The 17,753-nt window shown below is 49.1% G+C and overlaps 2 protein-coding genes across 5 annotated transcripts in view; one reads left to right on the top strand and one right to left on the bottom strand.

Moving 5' to 3' along the window:
• GRHL2 (grainyhead like transcription factor 2) overlaps positions 1-5,403 on the top strand; it is a 172,675-nt gene extending 167,272 nt beyond the window's left edge. For both annotated transcript variants that reach the window (XM_027561417.1, XM_027561416.1), the window contains exons 15-16: positions 220-284; positions 2,386-5,403. In XM_027561417.1, the coding sequence (XP_027417218.1) occupies positions 220-284; positions 2,386-2,500 (180 nt within the window). In that variant the 3' untranslated portion in view covers positions 2,501-5,403. The remainder of the gene's footprint in view (positions 1-219; positions 285-2,385) is intronic.
• A 2,847-nt stretch (positions 5,404-8,250) lies between these two features.
• NCALD (neurocalcin delta) overlaps positions 8,251-17,753 on the bottom strand; it is a 468,360-nt gene continuing 458,857 nt past the window's right edge. For all 3 annotated transcript variants that reach the window (XM_027561419.1, XM_027561418.1, XM_027561420.1), the window contains 2 exons: positions 13,505-13,610; positions 8,251-10,897 (listed from right to left, as the gene is read on the bottom strand). In XM_027561419.1, coding sequence (XP_027417220.1) covers positions 10,800-10,897; positions 13,505-13,610 — 204 coding nt within the window. In that variant the 3' untranslated portion in view covers positions 8,251-10,799. The remainder of the gene's footprint in view (positions 10,898-13,504; positions 13,611-17,753) is intronic.

Here is a 17,753-nt window from a genome sequence, read left to right as displayed (position 1 = left end):
ATCATAGATCAGATTCTCGTGGGACTGAATCTTTTGCTGATTGATTTATGGTGTGTCCAAAGGGAGAGCCTTGCAAATGAGTCTTTCCGAAAGCTTGACTCGTGACTGAAGGCCACTGGCACCCAGGAACATTGCCAGGACAGTGATGTTGGAACTTTCTCTCTTGCTTCTGCTCGGTTCCCCTTCCACACTCATCTGCCTTTTTGTTACTGGTTGCAGATTTCTGAGAAATATGGGCTGCCTGTGGAGAAGATAGCAAAGCTTTACAAGAAAAGCAAAAAAGGGTAAGAAAGAAACCTAATTTCAATTGACTTTCAAATCAGATATGTCTGCACAGTGCCTTTATAAAAACAAGATGGCGCCCATCTTTTGTTAGTTCTGTTGTTTGCCTTTTATAAAATTTGTGTGTCATCTTCCCGAAGGAGTGCTGAGCAGCTTACCCGTGCCATGCGTTTTGAAGATCTTTAATGAGAGAAAGAGAAGGGGTGAGAGTGCATTGTCATGGGATCAGCTGAGATGTCCCCCTCCATGGCAGGATTAGGGGGTAGAGTAGAAGGGTCTGGAAGTGGGGAGAGTGGCCCTTGGGCAGAGAGCCAAGTTTGTTAGGAATCACGTGCTGCTCTTAAGCTTGGTCTCAGGGCAGCACAGTAGAAATACAAAGGATTCAGGACATCAGGGATTCTTCTGGGGTCGTTATTAACAGAATGATCAAAGTGATTACTGAACCTGCTTGTTCTCAGTGTTAAGAACAATAGCTCTTATTTATCTGGTCTTCGGTAGGTTCTGGGTCCCCTGCTAAGCGCGTTATGCACATTGTTCTGTTATTCCTCATCACTCCGTGAGGTAGATTCTTATCCCTAATTTATTGCCGAGGAAATCGAGCCAGATGGAGGCTAAGCATTTTGCCCAAAATCTTGTGTTCAGTAGGTGAAATGCAGATTTAACCCAAGTAAACTTTCATGGCGCCAAAGCCCAAGTATTTAGCTTGCACATTCTGCTGTCTGCTGCCTCCAGCCCTCTTGGGGCCTCCTGTGAATGAAGCTATAAGCATAGTGGCCGTGGAACAGGATTTAGTACCAGAAAAGGATCTCCAGTGAGTCAGCTTCTGGATCCATTTTCTTACAAAAAGCAGAAAGTTGATCTTTAAACTCTGCTCTGGGCCTTTTTCATAGAAGAAATTGATGATCTGGGATACTGGGGACTTCCAAGTAATGGGGTCTCTCAGTTAATTTGGAGTCAAGCAGGAAACCCTTTCCATTTGAGCCCTGGTTGAAAAGCTCACTAAAATGCATGTTCTTTCCAAAGTCAGTGCAAGAGGCTGAGTGGATTCCTTTGATGGTGAGATCTGAGTGGTGTCTCAGGGTCTCATGCTGAGCAGAAGCCCTGAGTGCTGATGTGCATGCCGATGGTAGCATTTCACTTCCACGGGGTCCGGTGTCAGGCCCTGGGCTAAATACTTTAATCCTAACCACAACCCTCTAAAGCAGGGTTGTTATTCTTATTTTTGTGGAAGAATAAACCGAGACTCTGAAAGGCTAAACAACTTGCCTGATGACACATAGCTGTAAAATGATAGTCACTTCTCAAACGAAGGTCTGTCTGACTTCAAAGAAGGGGATTGGCTCAAGGACTTGTCTCATGGACAGGCCCTGAAAGTTGTTGGTTTTCTTAAAACAAAACCCAGCTCAGATGGTTAACTAAGGGCTAAGTCACATGTGGTAGAGTACAAACTTCAGAGTGAGGCAAAGCTAGTACCCAAACCGAGCTCAGCCTTGAACCAGCTGAGTAAACCTGGGGACATGATCTAACCTCGCTGAACTCAGGCTACTCAATTGTACCATGGCGGTGATCGCACCTGCCTCCATGGTTGCCCTGAGGACTGAACACAGGTTTGTGGAACAGACTCCATGCTCGAGGAAGGGTAGCCGCAGCTCTGGTTTATTTTCCTCTTGTAAGTGCAGAGGACTTTTTAAAAAGGTGTTTTCAAGAGGCAATATGGTTTAATGAAAAGAGTTAGGAGACCTAACTCTTTACATCCAGTCTCTGTCAATAGTTAGCTCTGTGATTTCAGGCTCTGTTAACTTTTTCTAGGCTTCAGTTTACCAGTCTAGAGAGCCAAAGGTTTGCGTTAAATGACCTCTGACATCCTGTCTCATAAGAAGTTAGTTCTGAGAAATCGAGGTTTTGCTTCCCTCTAACTGATATCTGGGGAAGAAATACAGTGAGGGCCTCTCTCCCTGCCTGTCTCCTCTCCCTCCCACCCCCCACCCACCTCCCTGGCCTCCCTTGTGAAAGAATGGCTAAGGGAACCCCCAGCCTGGAGCCTCCCTCCACTGAGCACCTCGGTCATGGCGTCTTTGTTTCCCCCCGCATTCAACCCCGCAGCATCCTGGTGAATATGGACGACAACATCATTGAGCACTACTCGAATGAGGACACCTTCATCCTCAACATGGAGAGCATGGTGGAAGGCTTCAAGATCACACTCATGGAAATCTGAGCCCCACTCTGGGCTGCAGCCCTCAGGGCCTTCCTCCCCCAGGGAAGTCGGAGGCCCCGGCCCCCAGGCCCCACAGACCCACCTCACCCATCTGACGACTGCTGTTACACGACTGTGCTGGGGAGCAGGGCGAGGCCCAAAGACCCTGGGATCCCTGCGTTTGGGCCACCCACCGGTTCCTGCCCTGGAGCCACGGCCCAAGCCCCTCGGGACGGGGCCTTGAGCTTATCACATCCTTATTTATTGTCCACCTTTTTTCCGGAGCCCGGGGCCCAGGGCCCGCCAGGACTCTGCAGGTCACTGCTGGCTCCAGCTGACATGGGCCAGAGCTCTCCCTTTCAGTCCGTTGATCCTGAAGAGCCTGAGGGAGCTCCTTCCTGCCATCTCACCCCTGATGTCTCCTGAGTGGCTGGACAGAATGAGCCGCTTCCTTCGTCTGAGGTGGGGGAAGAGGTGGACACCTCTTCCTGATCAGGAGCCTTCTGTCTGCTCTGAGGAAGGGCATTGGTGGGTACCCTCAGGGGTTCCTAGTGAGTAGCCACCAGGCCGTGTACAGGAAGACATTCGGCCACCGTGTAATTAGTAAGTAACCCCGAAAGTGTGCCTGGCTATCATGTACATAGTGTTTATAATATCGCAATAATATATTTCACCTGTGGTATGTGGGCATGTTTACTGCCGCAGGCCTGGGGGAGGTGCATACCTGGAGACCCTGCTTTCTCCAAGAGGTTTCTGCCTCCGTGCTGTTCAGAAGACATGCTGGGCGAGGGACACAGCCTTCAGGCTGTCAGGCAGTGGGTGCCAAGATGGTTGACCCCCGTGGGCATGCCTGAAGCCCCCCCGTTCCCTCTCTATGGGCACTACCTGCCCCGGAGACCCACTGAGTTTGTCTCATGGTGATGAGCTTCGCCTGACTCTCCCTCTGAGCTGTCTGTGGGAAAGGTTGGATTGTCTGAGGTCCCAGCTCCTCCAGCTTTGGTGTTGGTGCCGCCTGAACTTTCTGGAGATGCCGCAGGGACTTGCCATCAGGGTTCCATCACTGGGTCTGCCGCAGAACTCCTGGGCTTTCGTGAGGAGCCGGCCACTGTGCAGTGTCTCAGTTTACAAGCACATCCTCATCTCAAGTGGCTCCCTGGAGGCCCAGCTGCAGTCCTGAGAGTGGTGCCAGTGGCTCAGCTCTGGCCTGCCAGGCGTGGGCTGCCTTCTGGGGCTCAGCCGGCTCTGGAAGGCTGGGCTGCTGGATGCTGGATGGGTGCGAGAAGACCCCGGGAGCCCTGGCACTTCTGAAACCAGCGTCTGGAAGATGGAGAGAGAAGGCTTGTCCTCCTACCAGGTATCCTGGCAGATGAAGAGGAGATGAAATGCTTCCCCAAACAGTCGCATCATCATGTACCATCCGGGCCATAGTTCTCTTTGAGGAACAGGTACATGGTCTAGGGGTTTGTGTTCAGCCTTGTGGGCTAAAGCATAGGTTTCTGGTAGCCACACTCCCTAGGAGGTCCCGGATCTAGGGCAGGTTCTATGGAAGGGCCCAGATTTGTTTGTAAAGCACTTTGATGTCTTACCTGGGGGCTTTCTCTCCAAGGGCTCCCTGCCTCCCTGCCCTCCGCGGCCCAGAGCAGGATGGAAGGGCCGCTTTCAGTCCAGCTGTCTGTCCTTGAGGCTGCCGAGGATTCAAATGGGCTGGAGGGCAGGTGCGTGCCCAGGAAGATCTCTAGTAGGTGTGGTGAGGGGGCACCTTTCTGTGTGTCTTCTGGACGTGTTACTCCTCCCTGTGGTGCCAAAGATTGCATCCTGGATTTAGCTCTGCTCCAGTCTGTCCCCTCGTCCTCCACTCTGTGACAGTCACATCCTGGACCAGCATGTGGTACTAATGGGACTCAGTATTGGAAATGCATGATGTACAATGTGCCACCATGCTCCTTGCCTAAGGGGTGATTTCAGACATCACTGCCAGGCCCAGTGGTCAATACTGTCAGGCCAGGGTGTAGGACTCCAGAATAGGGAAAAGAGAAAATCTTTGGCAGACATGGGTTCCCTGACCTTCTCTCCCCAGCCTCTGTGGACAAAATGTTTCTGGTCCTGCCCTAGGCAGAAGATGAATCCAAGATACTTTTGCCTTTGTCCCAGGGCCCTGGGCAATCATTGTGGTGGCCACTACCAGAACAAAGCGTATGAGGCCAGTGCCAGCAAAGGGTGGCACACAGTGTACCCTCCCATCCAGTCTGTCCCCATCTTACCACGTCCTCTCTGCACTCTCAGTGTGCCCGTGGCTTAGCTTCAGCGTGCCCTTCACTGTGTGTGTGAGCAGAGCTTTGATGAGCAAAATTGTCCAAGGGGAAAAAAAAAAAAAACAAAACACTCCAGAGAAATAGGAAAACTTGCCTCCTCTTTTTTTTTTTTTTTTTTGGTTTCTTAATCAGACTCAAATAAATAAGCTTTAAAAATTCCATGTAAGATGAGGGACATATGCAACAAGTGTTTTTCTTATACTTACCCCAGATGCTTAGACTTTCTGGGAAATTGGGTCTGACAGAAAAATGCAGTCAGATGTCATCTTGGAATTGGATCCTAAAAGACTAAGGCATGTCCCAGCCCAGAAACTTAAGAAGCATGAACTGAATCAAACATTTATTTTCCTTCTTATTTAAAATTACGAAAATGCAACAGAAGCAGGGGGTTTGTGCCAAATTCTGCGAACAGCCCTTTCGTAAAGACAAGCAAAGGAGATTGCGAGATGGACAATTTGTGCTCATGTTTTTTTTTTTTTTAAAAAAAAGGCAAATGTAACTTAATAGTTTTGTAAATGGGAGAGGGGGAATCTATAAACTATAAATACAGTTATTTTATTTTTTGTACATTTTTAAGAAGAAAAAAATAAATATTCATAATGTAAGAGTAAACTTCAAGCGTGCCATGTTTTCTGTGAGGTGGGTGTTGGGGCTCCTAGGCTGATTGGGAAGAAGCCTCTGTGTGCACTGGGAAGGTTCTGGGCTCCCCATGGGCACCTCAGGTCCTGGGCTCCAACACAGCAGGCATTTCCTCTTCTGGTTGCCCCATTGTGCCTCCACCCCAAGGTTAAATGAGAAGAGGCTGAAGACATCACCACGCCTCCAGTGTGACCACAAAAGGCCACCAGGATGGCTGTTCTTTCAGTTCCTCGGGGTAGGGAGTAGGCTCTGTCCATCCATGTTTGTCTTCCTCTCTCCCCACTTAAATTACCAGAAGAGCCTTTCATGTCCTTTAACTCATCTTCACCCACCTTTTCACAGATCCTAAAACCATGTGGCTGAAACACCAAGCTCCTCACAACAGTCTCTTGCCCTGGAACCCACAGCCTCACCAGTATCCACCAGCTCAAATCCCAGTATTTCTCGGCATTTCCTCAGTGACCACCCACCCGCTCCTTCAGCCGTCCTCCATGATGATCTCCCAAGAGCCTCTCTGTTCCAAACAAGTAGCAGCTTCTGTGTTCTTCCACATCTCACCTTCTATGTCCACAGCTTTCAAATCTTGGCTAAAAATCCACCTTGGGAAAGCTTTCTCTGACCAACTTCAACCCTGTTGGCATCCTTGGCAGCCTCCACACCTGGACCAGTGGGCGTTAAAGAGGAGGCTGGGAGAAGTGCTTGTTGAGGAGGCTTCTGAAGAGATCATGGATCAGAAATGGGCCAAAGGCCCGTTTGCCATGATCTGTGTTCCCCAGTATCAGTAGGAGGTCTGAATGTGCTCCCCCCACCCCCACCCCTGCCCGAGGAGGTCCTGCCTGGCATTCACTAGTCTCGCTTCCTCTCCTGAGGCAGTTCTTCCTGGACTCATGGCAGCTCTGGTCCTGCTGTGAACATGGCTCCCCACATGTGTCACCCCACCCCCCACCTCCCTGTACTGGGACTCTGGGTGGGTGAAGATGACCAACTATCAAGGCCCCGGGGTCCAGGACTGGCTCTTGCCTCCATCTTCATCTCTATACCAACTCAGCTCAGTTACCATGGGCCGGGCATTGTGCCTGGTGCTGGGGACGGAGAGGCAGGTTAGATGCAGTCCATCCTCAGAGGCCATGATGTACCAAGTGATGACAGCCTGGCATCATCAGTGCCAGGATAGCAGTTCACTTTCAGAGAGGCAGGGCTCGCAGTCACCCCAGTCCCAGGGCATACAAGCCCCTCTTACCCTTAGACTTTCACAACGTGATGAGAGGTCACCAAACTCTAACCTCGCTTTGGGAAGGTTGCCCACTCAAGTGTCTGCACCCCTGTGTCCAAGGATCAATGGCATCTTAGCAGCCAGGGCAGCAAGTGCCCAGGACCTAATTCCTGGACACACAGCCATCATTCAAGTGTAGAGAAATCTGAACTGCATATACCATTGGTTAGATATAAAATATATCATTGGCTCTTGGCGTGGACATCTTTTCACTGTACAATAATCTTTCTATTGTAGGTGGATTTGACTGATACTCTGATGCCTTGGCAAATACAGTATTCTTTCTCTTGTTTCTTCAGCCACCTGAAAAACCAGAATATTTCAGGAGAATGCAAGCATACGCCTGACAAAGATGAGAGGCTTGTTGAAGCAGCTCCATTTTTCCTAAAGAAAGCAGTCGTGATTTCCCCTTACCTTGACTGAGAACACACGGACTCCTTCTTACCTGGCCGGTGACCCCCTCCCCACACCTGAACTAGACTGTCAGGGAGTCCAGGGTTGGGTTGGGGTGTTGGGACAGTACCCTGAAGATAGGAGTTTCAGGCTTGAAAATTTGCTGGAAATTAACCAGTTAACCTCCAACAGGTGTGCGAGTGAAGCCTCCTGATCAGGTTGGAGGGTCCCAGCCACCTGCTTACCATCATTGCCATGAATGACATGGTGTTCCTCATGCTCATGCAGTTCTCATAGGCATCAGGACCACTGTTGAACCATAAAGAGAAACTGTGGTACAAAAGGACTCCCCTCCAGGCCAACTCACTCCAGCATGAAGTCTGGTTGGCCTATGAGACGCCTACTACAGCTGACTTTCAGCCTCTTTTTCCTACATTCATGACCCCTGTGCTGGAGGCAGAGCCAGTGACAGCAATAACAAACACCTTGATCGGAATTGGCTTTGAGGCTGTGGGCTGTGTATCATGTCATCTTTTCTATCAACTCTTCTCCAGACTGAGAGGTCTGGGGGTTTGGGGGTGGGGGGAGGATGCTAATTTCCCACTGAAGAGGAAGGTGCCTCCGTTTCTCCTTCCATTGCACCTAATGTTGAGACTAGAGTTTACAGCTCCAGTCAGTTGTGAGGAAGGAGAAGAGGTAAGAAGAAAGTGAAGGCCATGAGTGGAGGGAAGTAAAGACGCCCACACGTAGACCTAGGATGCTCTTGGACAATGCTTTAGGCCCACAGACCCTCTCATCCCTCTTTCACAAACCCTGCTTCCTTGTGCCTCCAGGGCCGAAACTATACCTAGAAGGAGGCCAACACAGCGTCTGGGCCCTCACTCAGGCACAGATTCAGCTGGAGCAGTTTAGGCACAGAAAGCCCAGGTCCCAGACAATCATATTAAACAGTCAACATGCTTGACTGCCAAGCTAGAGCGACCCAAAGTCAACTGATGCAGGACCCACTCCATAGGAAAGGATTCATAAATATATCGATATATATATAGATATATATGTGGAAAGTGCCCCCGGGGTGTATCAATGGGATCGGACTGCACCCTCAGCATCCCTTCCCCCCCTAAACAAGGGTATGAATAGTCGACCAGTCTGTATCATCCTTCAAGTCGTAAGCCACTTTATTCCAGTCCCTTGAACATCACAGCCTGAGCTGCTTTCAGACAAAACAGACTCCATTTCCAGAGGTCCCTCAACACAGCAGTGACAATGAACAGCCCAGCTCAGGAGTGACATAAGCGTTTAGGCATTCAGCCTTTGGGTGCTGCTGAGCCCCTTGGCCACACAGTGCACTGGATCAGACATACAAAGGCCTGCCTGGGGAGGAGAAGAATGAGAAAAACAACCCTCAAGAAAACACAGTCAGGGTCAGTGGCAGGCCAGGACAAGGACTACTTTGCGGCCATCCCGGGCATGTCAGCATCGATCAGCCCTGTGTCTGCTCTGTTGTTTTAATAGCTGGAGATGCGCTCCCCTGCTTCTTACCCCAGCTCTAGGCTCTAACGAGCAGAGTGAGTCTGGCTCAGTAAGATGTCATGACTGAGGATGGAGTCCTATGGGCTTTCCCTGACATTAAGCAACTCTACCATTAAGGAAAACTAAAGGAGGAATTAGGTCTTCAATCCAGAGCAGGAGAAAGTGGGATGCAGCTCAGGAACATCACCTGTAGAGGCGCTGGGTCCCCATGCCATTGTGCACGCCACTAGGTTAATTCCCTAGTTTTCAAAACCAGATTTTACCACTTGGCCAATGGAGGAACTCCAAAAGTCTCAAGGTGTAAAATCACTATTAAAAAAAAGCTGACACTCGGAGCAAGAGGATTATGTTACAGGTGGTGAGTCCAGGTCTCAAAATTTCACCTTGCAAAGTTCATTCATTTTGGTCAACCACATAAATGCAGATTTTTACTATCAGTTTAAATGGAATTGAGTAATACCCAGGAATCTGGAGGTTAGAATAGGCTCAGCATCGTTTCCCTTATAAGTTTATCTTTGTGTGGTTCATGGTCTGTAGGAAGTAGCTTGGCTGCAGCCCAGGGAACCTGTCTGCCTTCTCTTGGGGCAAGATCTCCTCATCTACATCCTTGAGTGTTTGGGCTTCCCCTTGCCTACTGCTTGTGAAAATATGACTTACCTATGACCAGCGACTTTGACTCTTACCTTTCAATACGAAGGTCATCAGACCAAACAGCAACTCAAATTTGTGTCGTCACTTCTGGAAATAGAAATTTGCTTTCAGAGAACACAATAATGGAAAATATTTTTTGGATTCTTTATAGTGGGCCTTGGAAATGAGACACAGTTGCTTATGCCTTCTTCAAGATGAACCAGATGACTGCCTAACCTCTGACTCTCTTAAGGGTCACTGGGGGCATGGAAAAGTCAACGTTCCAGCTATAGCTTCCTAACTATACATGTGGATTAAAGCATCGGGAAACTCCCAGAATTTATGCTATTTGGGGTGGAGGAGGGTGGGAAAATCTATAGAACATCATCTGCTCAGAAAAGCACCAGACCTCCAATCCAGTACTACATCAGTGAGCTGCTGGGCTGGTGGGCAAACCCACAGCTCTAATAATTATGAACCTTCTGGTGCTCCACTTGACACATTCCACTCAAACCTGCCCCACTTCTACTCCCTTGGCAGTACCACCGGAAAAGCACTCAAAATTAAGGTTGGGCCCTGGTCATGGTTACTTTGTACTTTTCTGGAGTATATAAAATATACCTGCTGATGGGTGCATTTGTGCAAAGACAGATATGACTTTAAAACAAGACATAGACATTCATTACAGCTGGCTTACTTTACAATAAGCTACAGAAAACAGTCTTCTGTAATAAGATTGTATTAGTGCTCACTAAACATGCATTTCATTTAAACAAGGCAAAACAATTTGGTCTGCAATACCCAATATTTTATATACAGCAATCTTTTTTTTTTTTTTAATCACAATAGGCAACAAGATGGGTCTGGTTTTGGAATATAAGTTACCATTTGCATTTAATTTCCAAAGAAACTCAGCTCAACTAGTGTAAACCTGGCAAGAAATAGCTGAGCCATCTTTTTCTTCTTCTCTATGAATTTACCTTGAAATGTTCACAGCTTAGAAACTACAGCCTATTTGGGAAGAGGGTGGGGTGGGCCTCTGGGGGGATCCCCCAGGTCCCTTTAAGAGTCTGGCCCCAGAGGATTCCTGGTCCCTGGGGAATCCAGCAAGTGGTGCCACCACCCCTAGGGCATGTGTGACTCCAGACCCAGGTGGCGAGTTTTGTTTTTCCAACAGGCCCCTCAAGTTTGCAACAGAATCACTGGACTGTATTGTTTTCCCTTCCCTCGCCTCCCCGAGTCTTCAGTTTTAGAACACAGACTTCCGAATCAAAGGAAAAATAATAACAACAATAATGATGAAAAATCGTCAGAACAACAAACACCACAGTCTGTGCACGACAGCGCTGTCCATGCTTCCACAAGCGCGGGGGGTCTAGACATTCCCACGAAGCATCCACGACAGAGAAGCTGAAGGCGGCACGGAAGGAGGCGCATCCGACCACAGGGGGAACAGCATCACTGTCAATATTGTTTGGCCAAAAAAAAAAAAAAAAATCCAAAGGGAACACAGGCAGCTCTACAGTTGGTGGCGCCGGGCTCAGAACTGGCCGGCGCTGCTGGGGTCACACTGCAGGAGGCGCACAATGGACGGGTCGCTCTTGGCCCCTCGGATGAACTCTTCCAGGGAGAGTTTTCCTGAAAAATAAGAGGACCGGTAAGTGTTGGCGGACGGCAGCCGGAAGAACCGGGTCTTCTCGATGCATCTCTGGGGTGGCTGCGGCAGCACACCCTTTCCCGGGGTCTAACACCAGCCGTGAGCCCCACCTTCTGTCTTTCCGAGCTGAGACGCACCCCACCCCCGCTCCGGGGGCAGTGGGTCGTTCGGCATCGCACAGCCCAGCATGCGGCTTACTGAGAGCTCACCGTGTGCCCGGCCCTGGCTCTGGAAGGGTTGGGGTGGGTGGGTGCTGGGTGCCCCCCACGTGGTCCCTGCCCTCGTGGCCCTTCCAGCTAAGGCCACCGGAGGGACTCAGTGTCCACGGAAGAGATGGCGCTTGCGCCTTTCAGAGAGTGAGCTGGGTTCCTGCTGCACATCCCACGGGGTATTCCTGGGCCCCTTGGGGCTCCTTCGGGTCACCTGGGTACCTAGCTTGGCCTGTGAGCAGAGGGGTCTGAAGAGACACGTGGGGTGAGGGCCACTTCTTTTGGACAAGGTGGGCTGCCCTTCCCACCCGGGGTGAGGGAATCCAAAACAGAGAGAGGACTCCTCAGTCTGTAGTCTTTCCTCCTACCCCGATGGACTGCGGGAGGGAGACTGGCTGGTTGAGATTCCACTCCTATTCCAGGTCCTTTTCCTTTCTAGCTAGGCTAGAGTATGTGTTAAGTTCCCTTCCAGAAGTTTCCTCATGCTGTCAGTGGAGAGGCAAAGCTTCTCCCCGATTTCTGGGGGTGAGGGGTGGGGGCGGAGCGAACCCTACATTCAGCAAAGAAGTCTTGCTTCCTCCAGTAACCTGCTGTGCTTCCGAATTGGCTTTGGAGCTAACTTGCTGAGGGCCCAGACTTTTCAAGTGTTAGATGCAAAGAGGAGGCATGTAACCGCAGGAGACTCTAGATGAGGCCTCTGCTCCAGGCTCCAGCCTTTGGATCTAGAAGCCCAGAGTAGAAGCACCAAGTCTCTCAGTTGGGTGGAATCTGATCCCCTGCAGACTTAAACCCCTCCCTGTATGGCTCTAACTTCCCCTCCCCATCTATTTCTTAATCAAGGCTTTCCATTAAGAAAACACAGGGCTTTTAGCAACAAGATGCATTTGAGTAATGCAGACCCTGTCAGGGCTCTGTGAGCCCACTGTGGCCAAGTCCCCCAGCAGAAGCTCTCATTTCCGGCAGGGAGGGTTTGATCCCTCCTGTCTGGATCTTCTCCCACCCTTCACCCCTATTCTAAAGAGGAGGCCGGGTTACAGGCAGGACACAAGCCCCCCTGTGCTCCCCTGGAACATCAGGAAAATGTGCAGTTTAATGTCAGGGCCTTTACTATCCTATTAAAAGAATCCTGTTTGGTCTTTGCAAGACGAACTATTCGCTGTGAATCAAGGCACACAAAGAAACAGGATGTAATGGCACCTTTGTGAAGGAACAGGCAAACAAACAGATGAGCTTGTACCCTGCAAACCCAGATTCTCAGGCCGCTGGTGCCCCAGAGGGCACAGGTATAGAAACTGAGGCTTGCTCTGACACAAAGCCTTCATCAAGGCTTTGTGAGTAACTTTGCTCATATATTTGACAAGAATTGCTGGGATGCCCAGCAGAATAGGCAAGCCGGAAATAACAGCAAGAGCTCTAGATGACTCAGGGCTTTTTATGGGCCAGGATCTGTGTCAAAACTTTAAACTCAGGTATTACATCTAACTAGGGTTGTCAGAGGGGCTTCCCTGGTGGTTCAGATGGTAAAGAATCTGCCTGCAATGCAGGAGACCTGAGTTCAATCCCTGGGTCGGGAAGATCCCCTGGAGAAGGGAATGGCTACCCACTCCAGTATTCTTGCCTGGAGAAATCCATGGACAGAGGAGCCTGGCAGGCTACCATCCATGAGGTTGCAATCAGTCAGACACAGCTAAGCAATTAACACACATACACACACACAGGGCTGCCAGATTTGGCAAATAAAATACTTGATGCCCAGTTAGTTTTCAATTTCAAATAAAAAATAATTTTTTAGTATGTTCCAAATATTGCATAGGGCACACTTATACTAAAAAAATCATTTGTTATATATCCAAAAATCAAATTTAATTGCACCTCTTTATTCTATCTGGCAATCCAGCATCTAAAAGTCCACTGTTTTTGAGTCTGAAATCCATCTTTCCTTTCATTTCAGTTTGCTTTGCACCCCCTTGCTGGGTTTGAATTGTGGGTGGCTCTCTTGGGGTGAAATCTGCTGGCCTAACCCCTCAAAAGCTGAGGGGCCCCACTTGGTTCTGGGAAACCCTACACTTTGGAGCATGTGCAGGAAACCCCCCTGGGCAGGCTGGAAGGGAAGCTTCTAGGGTCTGAGTGGATACCAAGCCCCTCCCCACTTTCTGATTAGCTAGCCTGCAGGATCCAGCCTACTGCGAACCACTCAGGTCCTCCTCCGTCCTCCCATTGCAGGGAGCATGCAACAAGAGCCACTTTCACAAAGGACCCTGAGCCAGATCCTGTGGCCAATAAATTGTCCTTGAGTGGCATTTCCGTGCCTGGGTGATCTAGACCCTCCAGCAGTCCCCACTCTGAGCAAAACCAAGCAAAGTAGCCGTGGCCTCCTACCATCTCGATTGGTGTCCATCTGGCGGAAGATCTTTTCTGTCCTCTTCTCTGGGGTCGACTCATCTTCAGGCATTTTCATTACGGAGGAAACCATCTTATAGATCGCCTGGGGACAAGAAGCAACATGGTGGGGAGACGGAAACACAGTTTGGTTTTGCACCCAATGGCCCTATTATTAAACCTCCCAAATGCAGGGGGGAAGGGAATGCCTTCCCTTCACACAGAGAGCAGGCTCTGTTCTTGCTTCTCGCTTGTTGTGGAAATCAGATGTGCAGTGGCTGTGAGAGCAGCCAGACCAGCAGAGCATGTCCAGTGGTAAGGACCTTCAGGAACGACAGCTGACCAGATGATCTGCTAGACGCACCCTCTACTCCATGTCTCTAATCGTACTGTGCATATGAACCCCCTGGGAATCTTATGAGAAGGAGAAGCTGATTGAGTAGAGTGGGTTGGGAAATGGGAGTCATAAGATTCTACCTTTCTAACAGGGATCCCGTGTGATGCTGTTGCTAATTTTGGGGTTCCCACTCTCAGGCTGTAGACAACATTCCTCGGGCCAGACAGACAGGTCAGGGTCTACTCCCTGGGTCCCTGGAGAATGATGCTGCCAAGTCGCTTCAGTCGTGTCCGACTCTGTGCGACCCCATGGACTGCAGCCTACCAGGCTTCTCTGTCCATGGGATTCGCCAGGCAAGAACACTGGAGTGGGTTGCCATTTCCTTCTCCACTGGAGGATGATAAACACTGTTTATAAGGGCCTGCCCTCCTCCAGACATTACCAATCCATCTCAGTGCCCTCTCCACTTGTGTGTGGCAATCGTCTTGCATTCCTTATCAGCACACTGTCAGTTATCCCCCAGGATGGGAACCATCTGCGACTTGAGTACTGCTGGATGAAATAAGTGCACAATAAAAGTAAAGAAGGCTGGATCTGAAAGAAGGCTGAGCCCCGAATAATTGATGCTTTGGAACTGTGGTGCTGGAGAAGACTCTTGAGAGTCCCTTGGACTGCAAGGAGATCAAAAGAGTCAATCCTAAAGGAGACCAACCCTGAATATTCAATGGACGATCTAATGCTGAAGCTGAAGAGTCAATACTTTGGCCACCTGTTGAGAAGAGCTGATTCATTGGAAAAGACCCTGAAGCTGGGAAAGATTGAAGGCAAGAGGAGAAAGGGATAACAGAGGATGAGATGGTTGGATGGCATCACTGACTCAATGGACATGAGTTTGTGCAAGCTCCAGGAGATAGTGAAGGACAGGGAAGCCTGGTGGGCTGCAGTTCATGGGGTTGTGAATAGCCAGATAAGAGTTCACTTAGCAACTGAACAAGTGTACAATCTCTGCTTGAGATAAACTGAGTATGTCTGAAATCTGATGATCAAAGAGTTTTGACTGAAACCCTGAAAACCTGAAGAGGTTTTGAGCAGTACTGAAACTATCTCCCCTACCACCTGTGGACACCACACCCCAACCCCAGATGCTCAGGGCCTGGAAGACCTCAGCTATCAGATATTTGTATTTTGGAAGAATAATGTAAAGTCATTGTTTTTATCCCCAGACCATGGTTTTGCTACTCAGATTCAGTTTGGGAACTTTGGCCCTGGGAAGGAGTTTTAGAAAAAGTGGAATTTCCTGGGGGTGGGGGCGGGGTAGAAATCTGGAAAGTTCTGGAACTTGGGATGCAGAGGGAGGAGAAAAAGGAAGGCAGCTGAGGGGAAGTAGTCTCCAAAGGGGAAATGTGGAAACAAAAAGGATGGTAGAAAGAGATAAAGGCTAAGCTTTGCTGCTTTACAGTCTTGTTCAGGTCAACCTGCCTCAAGTTCCTAAAATAGTCTGGAGAGATGGCGATAAATATTACAATCTCAGTTGCTAAAACAGGAATGAAAAGTGGACTCAGCCAGTATGCCGACTCTTGGGCTGATCCCACCCCACAAGGACCCCTTAGGCCAGGCTCCCCTAGTCTGACTTGAACCCACCCAGAGCCCTTGCTGAACTGAAGAGCTGCCTCCACAGTGACTCCGGGAGGAAGGGCAAGCTGGGAGTCGTGGCTCTGCCTGGGGGTAAGCGAGCTGGGCCACAGACAGCTGTCCCAAGAAGTGCTCACTGAAGTGTGCTCCACAGGCAAGAGGCAAACCTCACTCTGTCTTCCTCCTGGTCCCCTCCCGCTATCCCCTCCAGCCCGGGACAACCCTGCCATCTGTGCTGGGGTTATAGTGCCACCTGCCAAGCTGGCAGGGACACCTGGATCCTTGGGGGAATTAGAAAAGGCCATAGAGATAGAGACTTTTTTTTAACAAATGGGAAAACAGAGATGCTGAGCTTTCAGGTCCACATGAATATTTAGTAACAAAAGTAGATAGCAGGAGACTCTCCATACCACCTGTGTCCTGAGGTCTAGCCCCTGTCCTCATGGAAGCTTTTCTGAAACTCTTGACCCAAAGAGGAATTGGTGGCACAAACTGATGAACACACACACACACCTCACCTGGATTTCAGACTTACACAATCTGAAATATTTTGGGAATTCATAAGCCCAGATATCTTAGAACAACAACAACAAAATAGTATCTATTTGTCAGTATCTCATCAGATCACAGGTACACCCATTTAAAGGTGTAAGAACTCTACAACATTTCAGTAGTTACAGAGGTAATGAGGGAGGGGCATAACTATTAAGATTAGTTTTAGCTATTTGTTGTTATTCAGTCACTCAGTCGTGTCCAGCTCTTTGCGACCCCATGAACTGCAGCATGCCAGGCTTCCCTATACTTCACTATCTCCCAGAGTTTGCTCAAACTCCTGTCCGTTGAGTCAATGATGCCATCCAACCATTTCCTCCTCTTTCGCCCCCTTTTCCTCCTGCCCTCAATTTTCCCCAGCATCAGGGTCTTTCCCAGTGAGTCAGCTCTTCGCTTCAGGTGGCCAAAGTATGGGAGCTTCAGGTTCACCATCAGTCCTTCTAGTAAGTATTAATAGAAGCCTTAAGGATGTTGTGTAATCAACCTTCTTTGGGGCTGCGTTGTTCCTTTCCCTGGTCTTTTTGGGCCTGAGTAAGGTCCCATAGTAGCAAGGATAACCCATTGATTTGGAATACTCCTTGGTGCTCTCAGTCTCTAAGACTTGAGGCTCATGAAATTCTCCTTCTTGGGATCCTGAAGGCAAGTCAATGATATGATAATCTAGAGACCATTCTCTTAATACTCTGGTTGAACAAGTGAATGAAGGACCAAGCCAACAGATGACTGTGTGTTTGAAATAAAGGTTCTTGTACCCAACAGAAAGTCTTCAATAGTTTAGTCTTTAGCTGTCAGTCTAAAGGAGTAGGGTTGGGGCCAAGAAATGAGGATGCGTTAGTACGAAAAAGAACCCATAAGCAAAAAGAATTACAACGTCTGAGTGTACGAAGGGGCTGAAGAGGAAAAGAGAACACCTTTAAGAGCCTCACATTTCTAAATAGCTCTTTCATTGCATTCAAACTAGATTTTTCCCCCCTTTTTTTGCATGTGCACCAACTCACAGAAAATGATGAATAAATTATTCAGAATACCAGGTCTATGAACATGTGTGTACTAGAGCAGGGAGCAAAGAGACGAGGTGACAAGTCCCAAGGGTCTTAAGAGTGAGTGAATGGGTGACATCCCTGCAAAACCTCAGCAGGGTTAGGGTTAGTGTTCTCGCATGGTCTCAACAAGTCAGCATTGACTGTATTGGCTCTAGGACTCCACAGAGCAGGGAGATAGAAGGCACAAGCCCAGACAGCACTTTGAAACAAATTGTGTCTTATTAGCTCCAGTTTCTGTACACCACCCCCCACCACCACCCCGCCAATTTAATGGGATTAAATCATGAAGAGGCCAGGCTATTTCCCTACTTTATTTTTAGCAATGTCAGTGAGAGGCCCAGCAGGGACATCCTGTTTTTAATTAAACTTGAAGAGCCTTATTCTTGTCTGTGTGTAAATACAAAGCTATGGGACACTCAGGGGCCCAGTTCTGGCTTGGCCCTAGGCAGACCCAGGACAGCACAACCTGTGGCCGGGGGTCTTACCGGCTTCCGCAGGGCCTAGGATTTTTGTTTTTCTTTTTCCCTCTGAATGAACCACCTCTGAGAATGTTGGAAAGGAAGGACTCAAGTCTGAACTGATAAAGGTTGTGGAATTAACTGAGGGCAGGCACAATTCCAAGAGCTAAAGTTCACTCCTCTCTGAAGAAAACCAGGCTGAGTTTTCATCAGAGGACATAGGGTTT

This window comes from Bos indicus x Bos taurus, chromosome 14 (genome assembly GCF_003369695.1).
Source record: "Bos indicus x Bos taurus breed Angus x Brahman F1 hybrid chromosome 14, Bos_hybrid_MaternalHap_v2.0, whole genome shotgun sequence".
NCBI lineage: Eukaryota > Metazoa > Chordata > Mammalia > Artiodactyla > Bovidae > Bos > Bos indicus x Bos taurus.
This window is presented reverse-complemented; position numbering and strand designations above follow the sequence as displayed.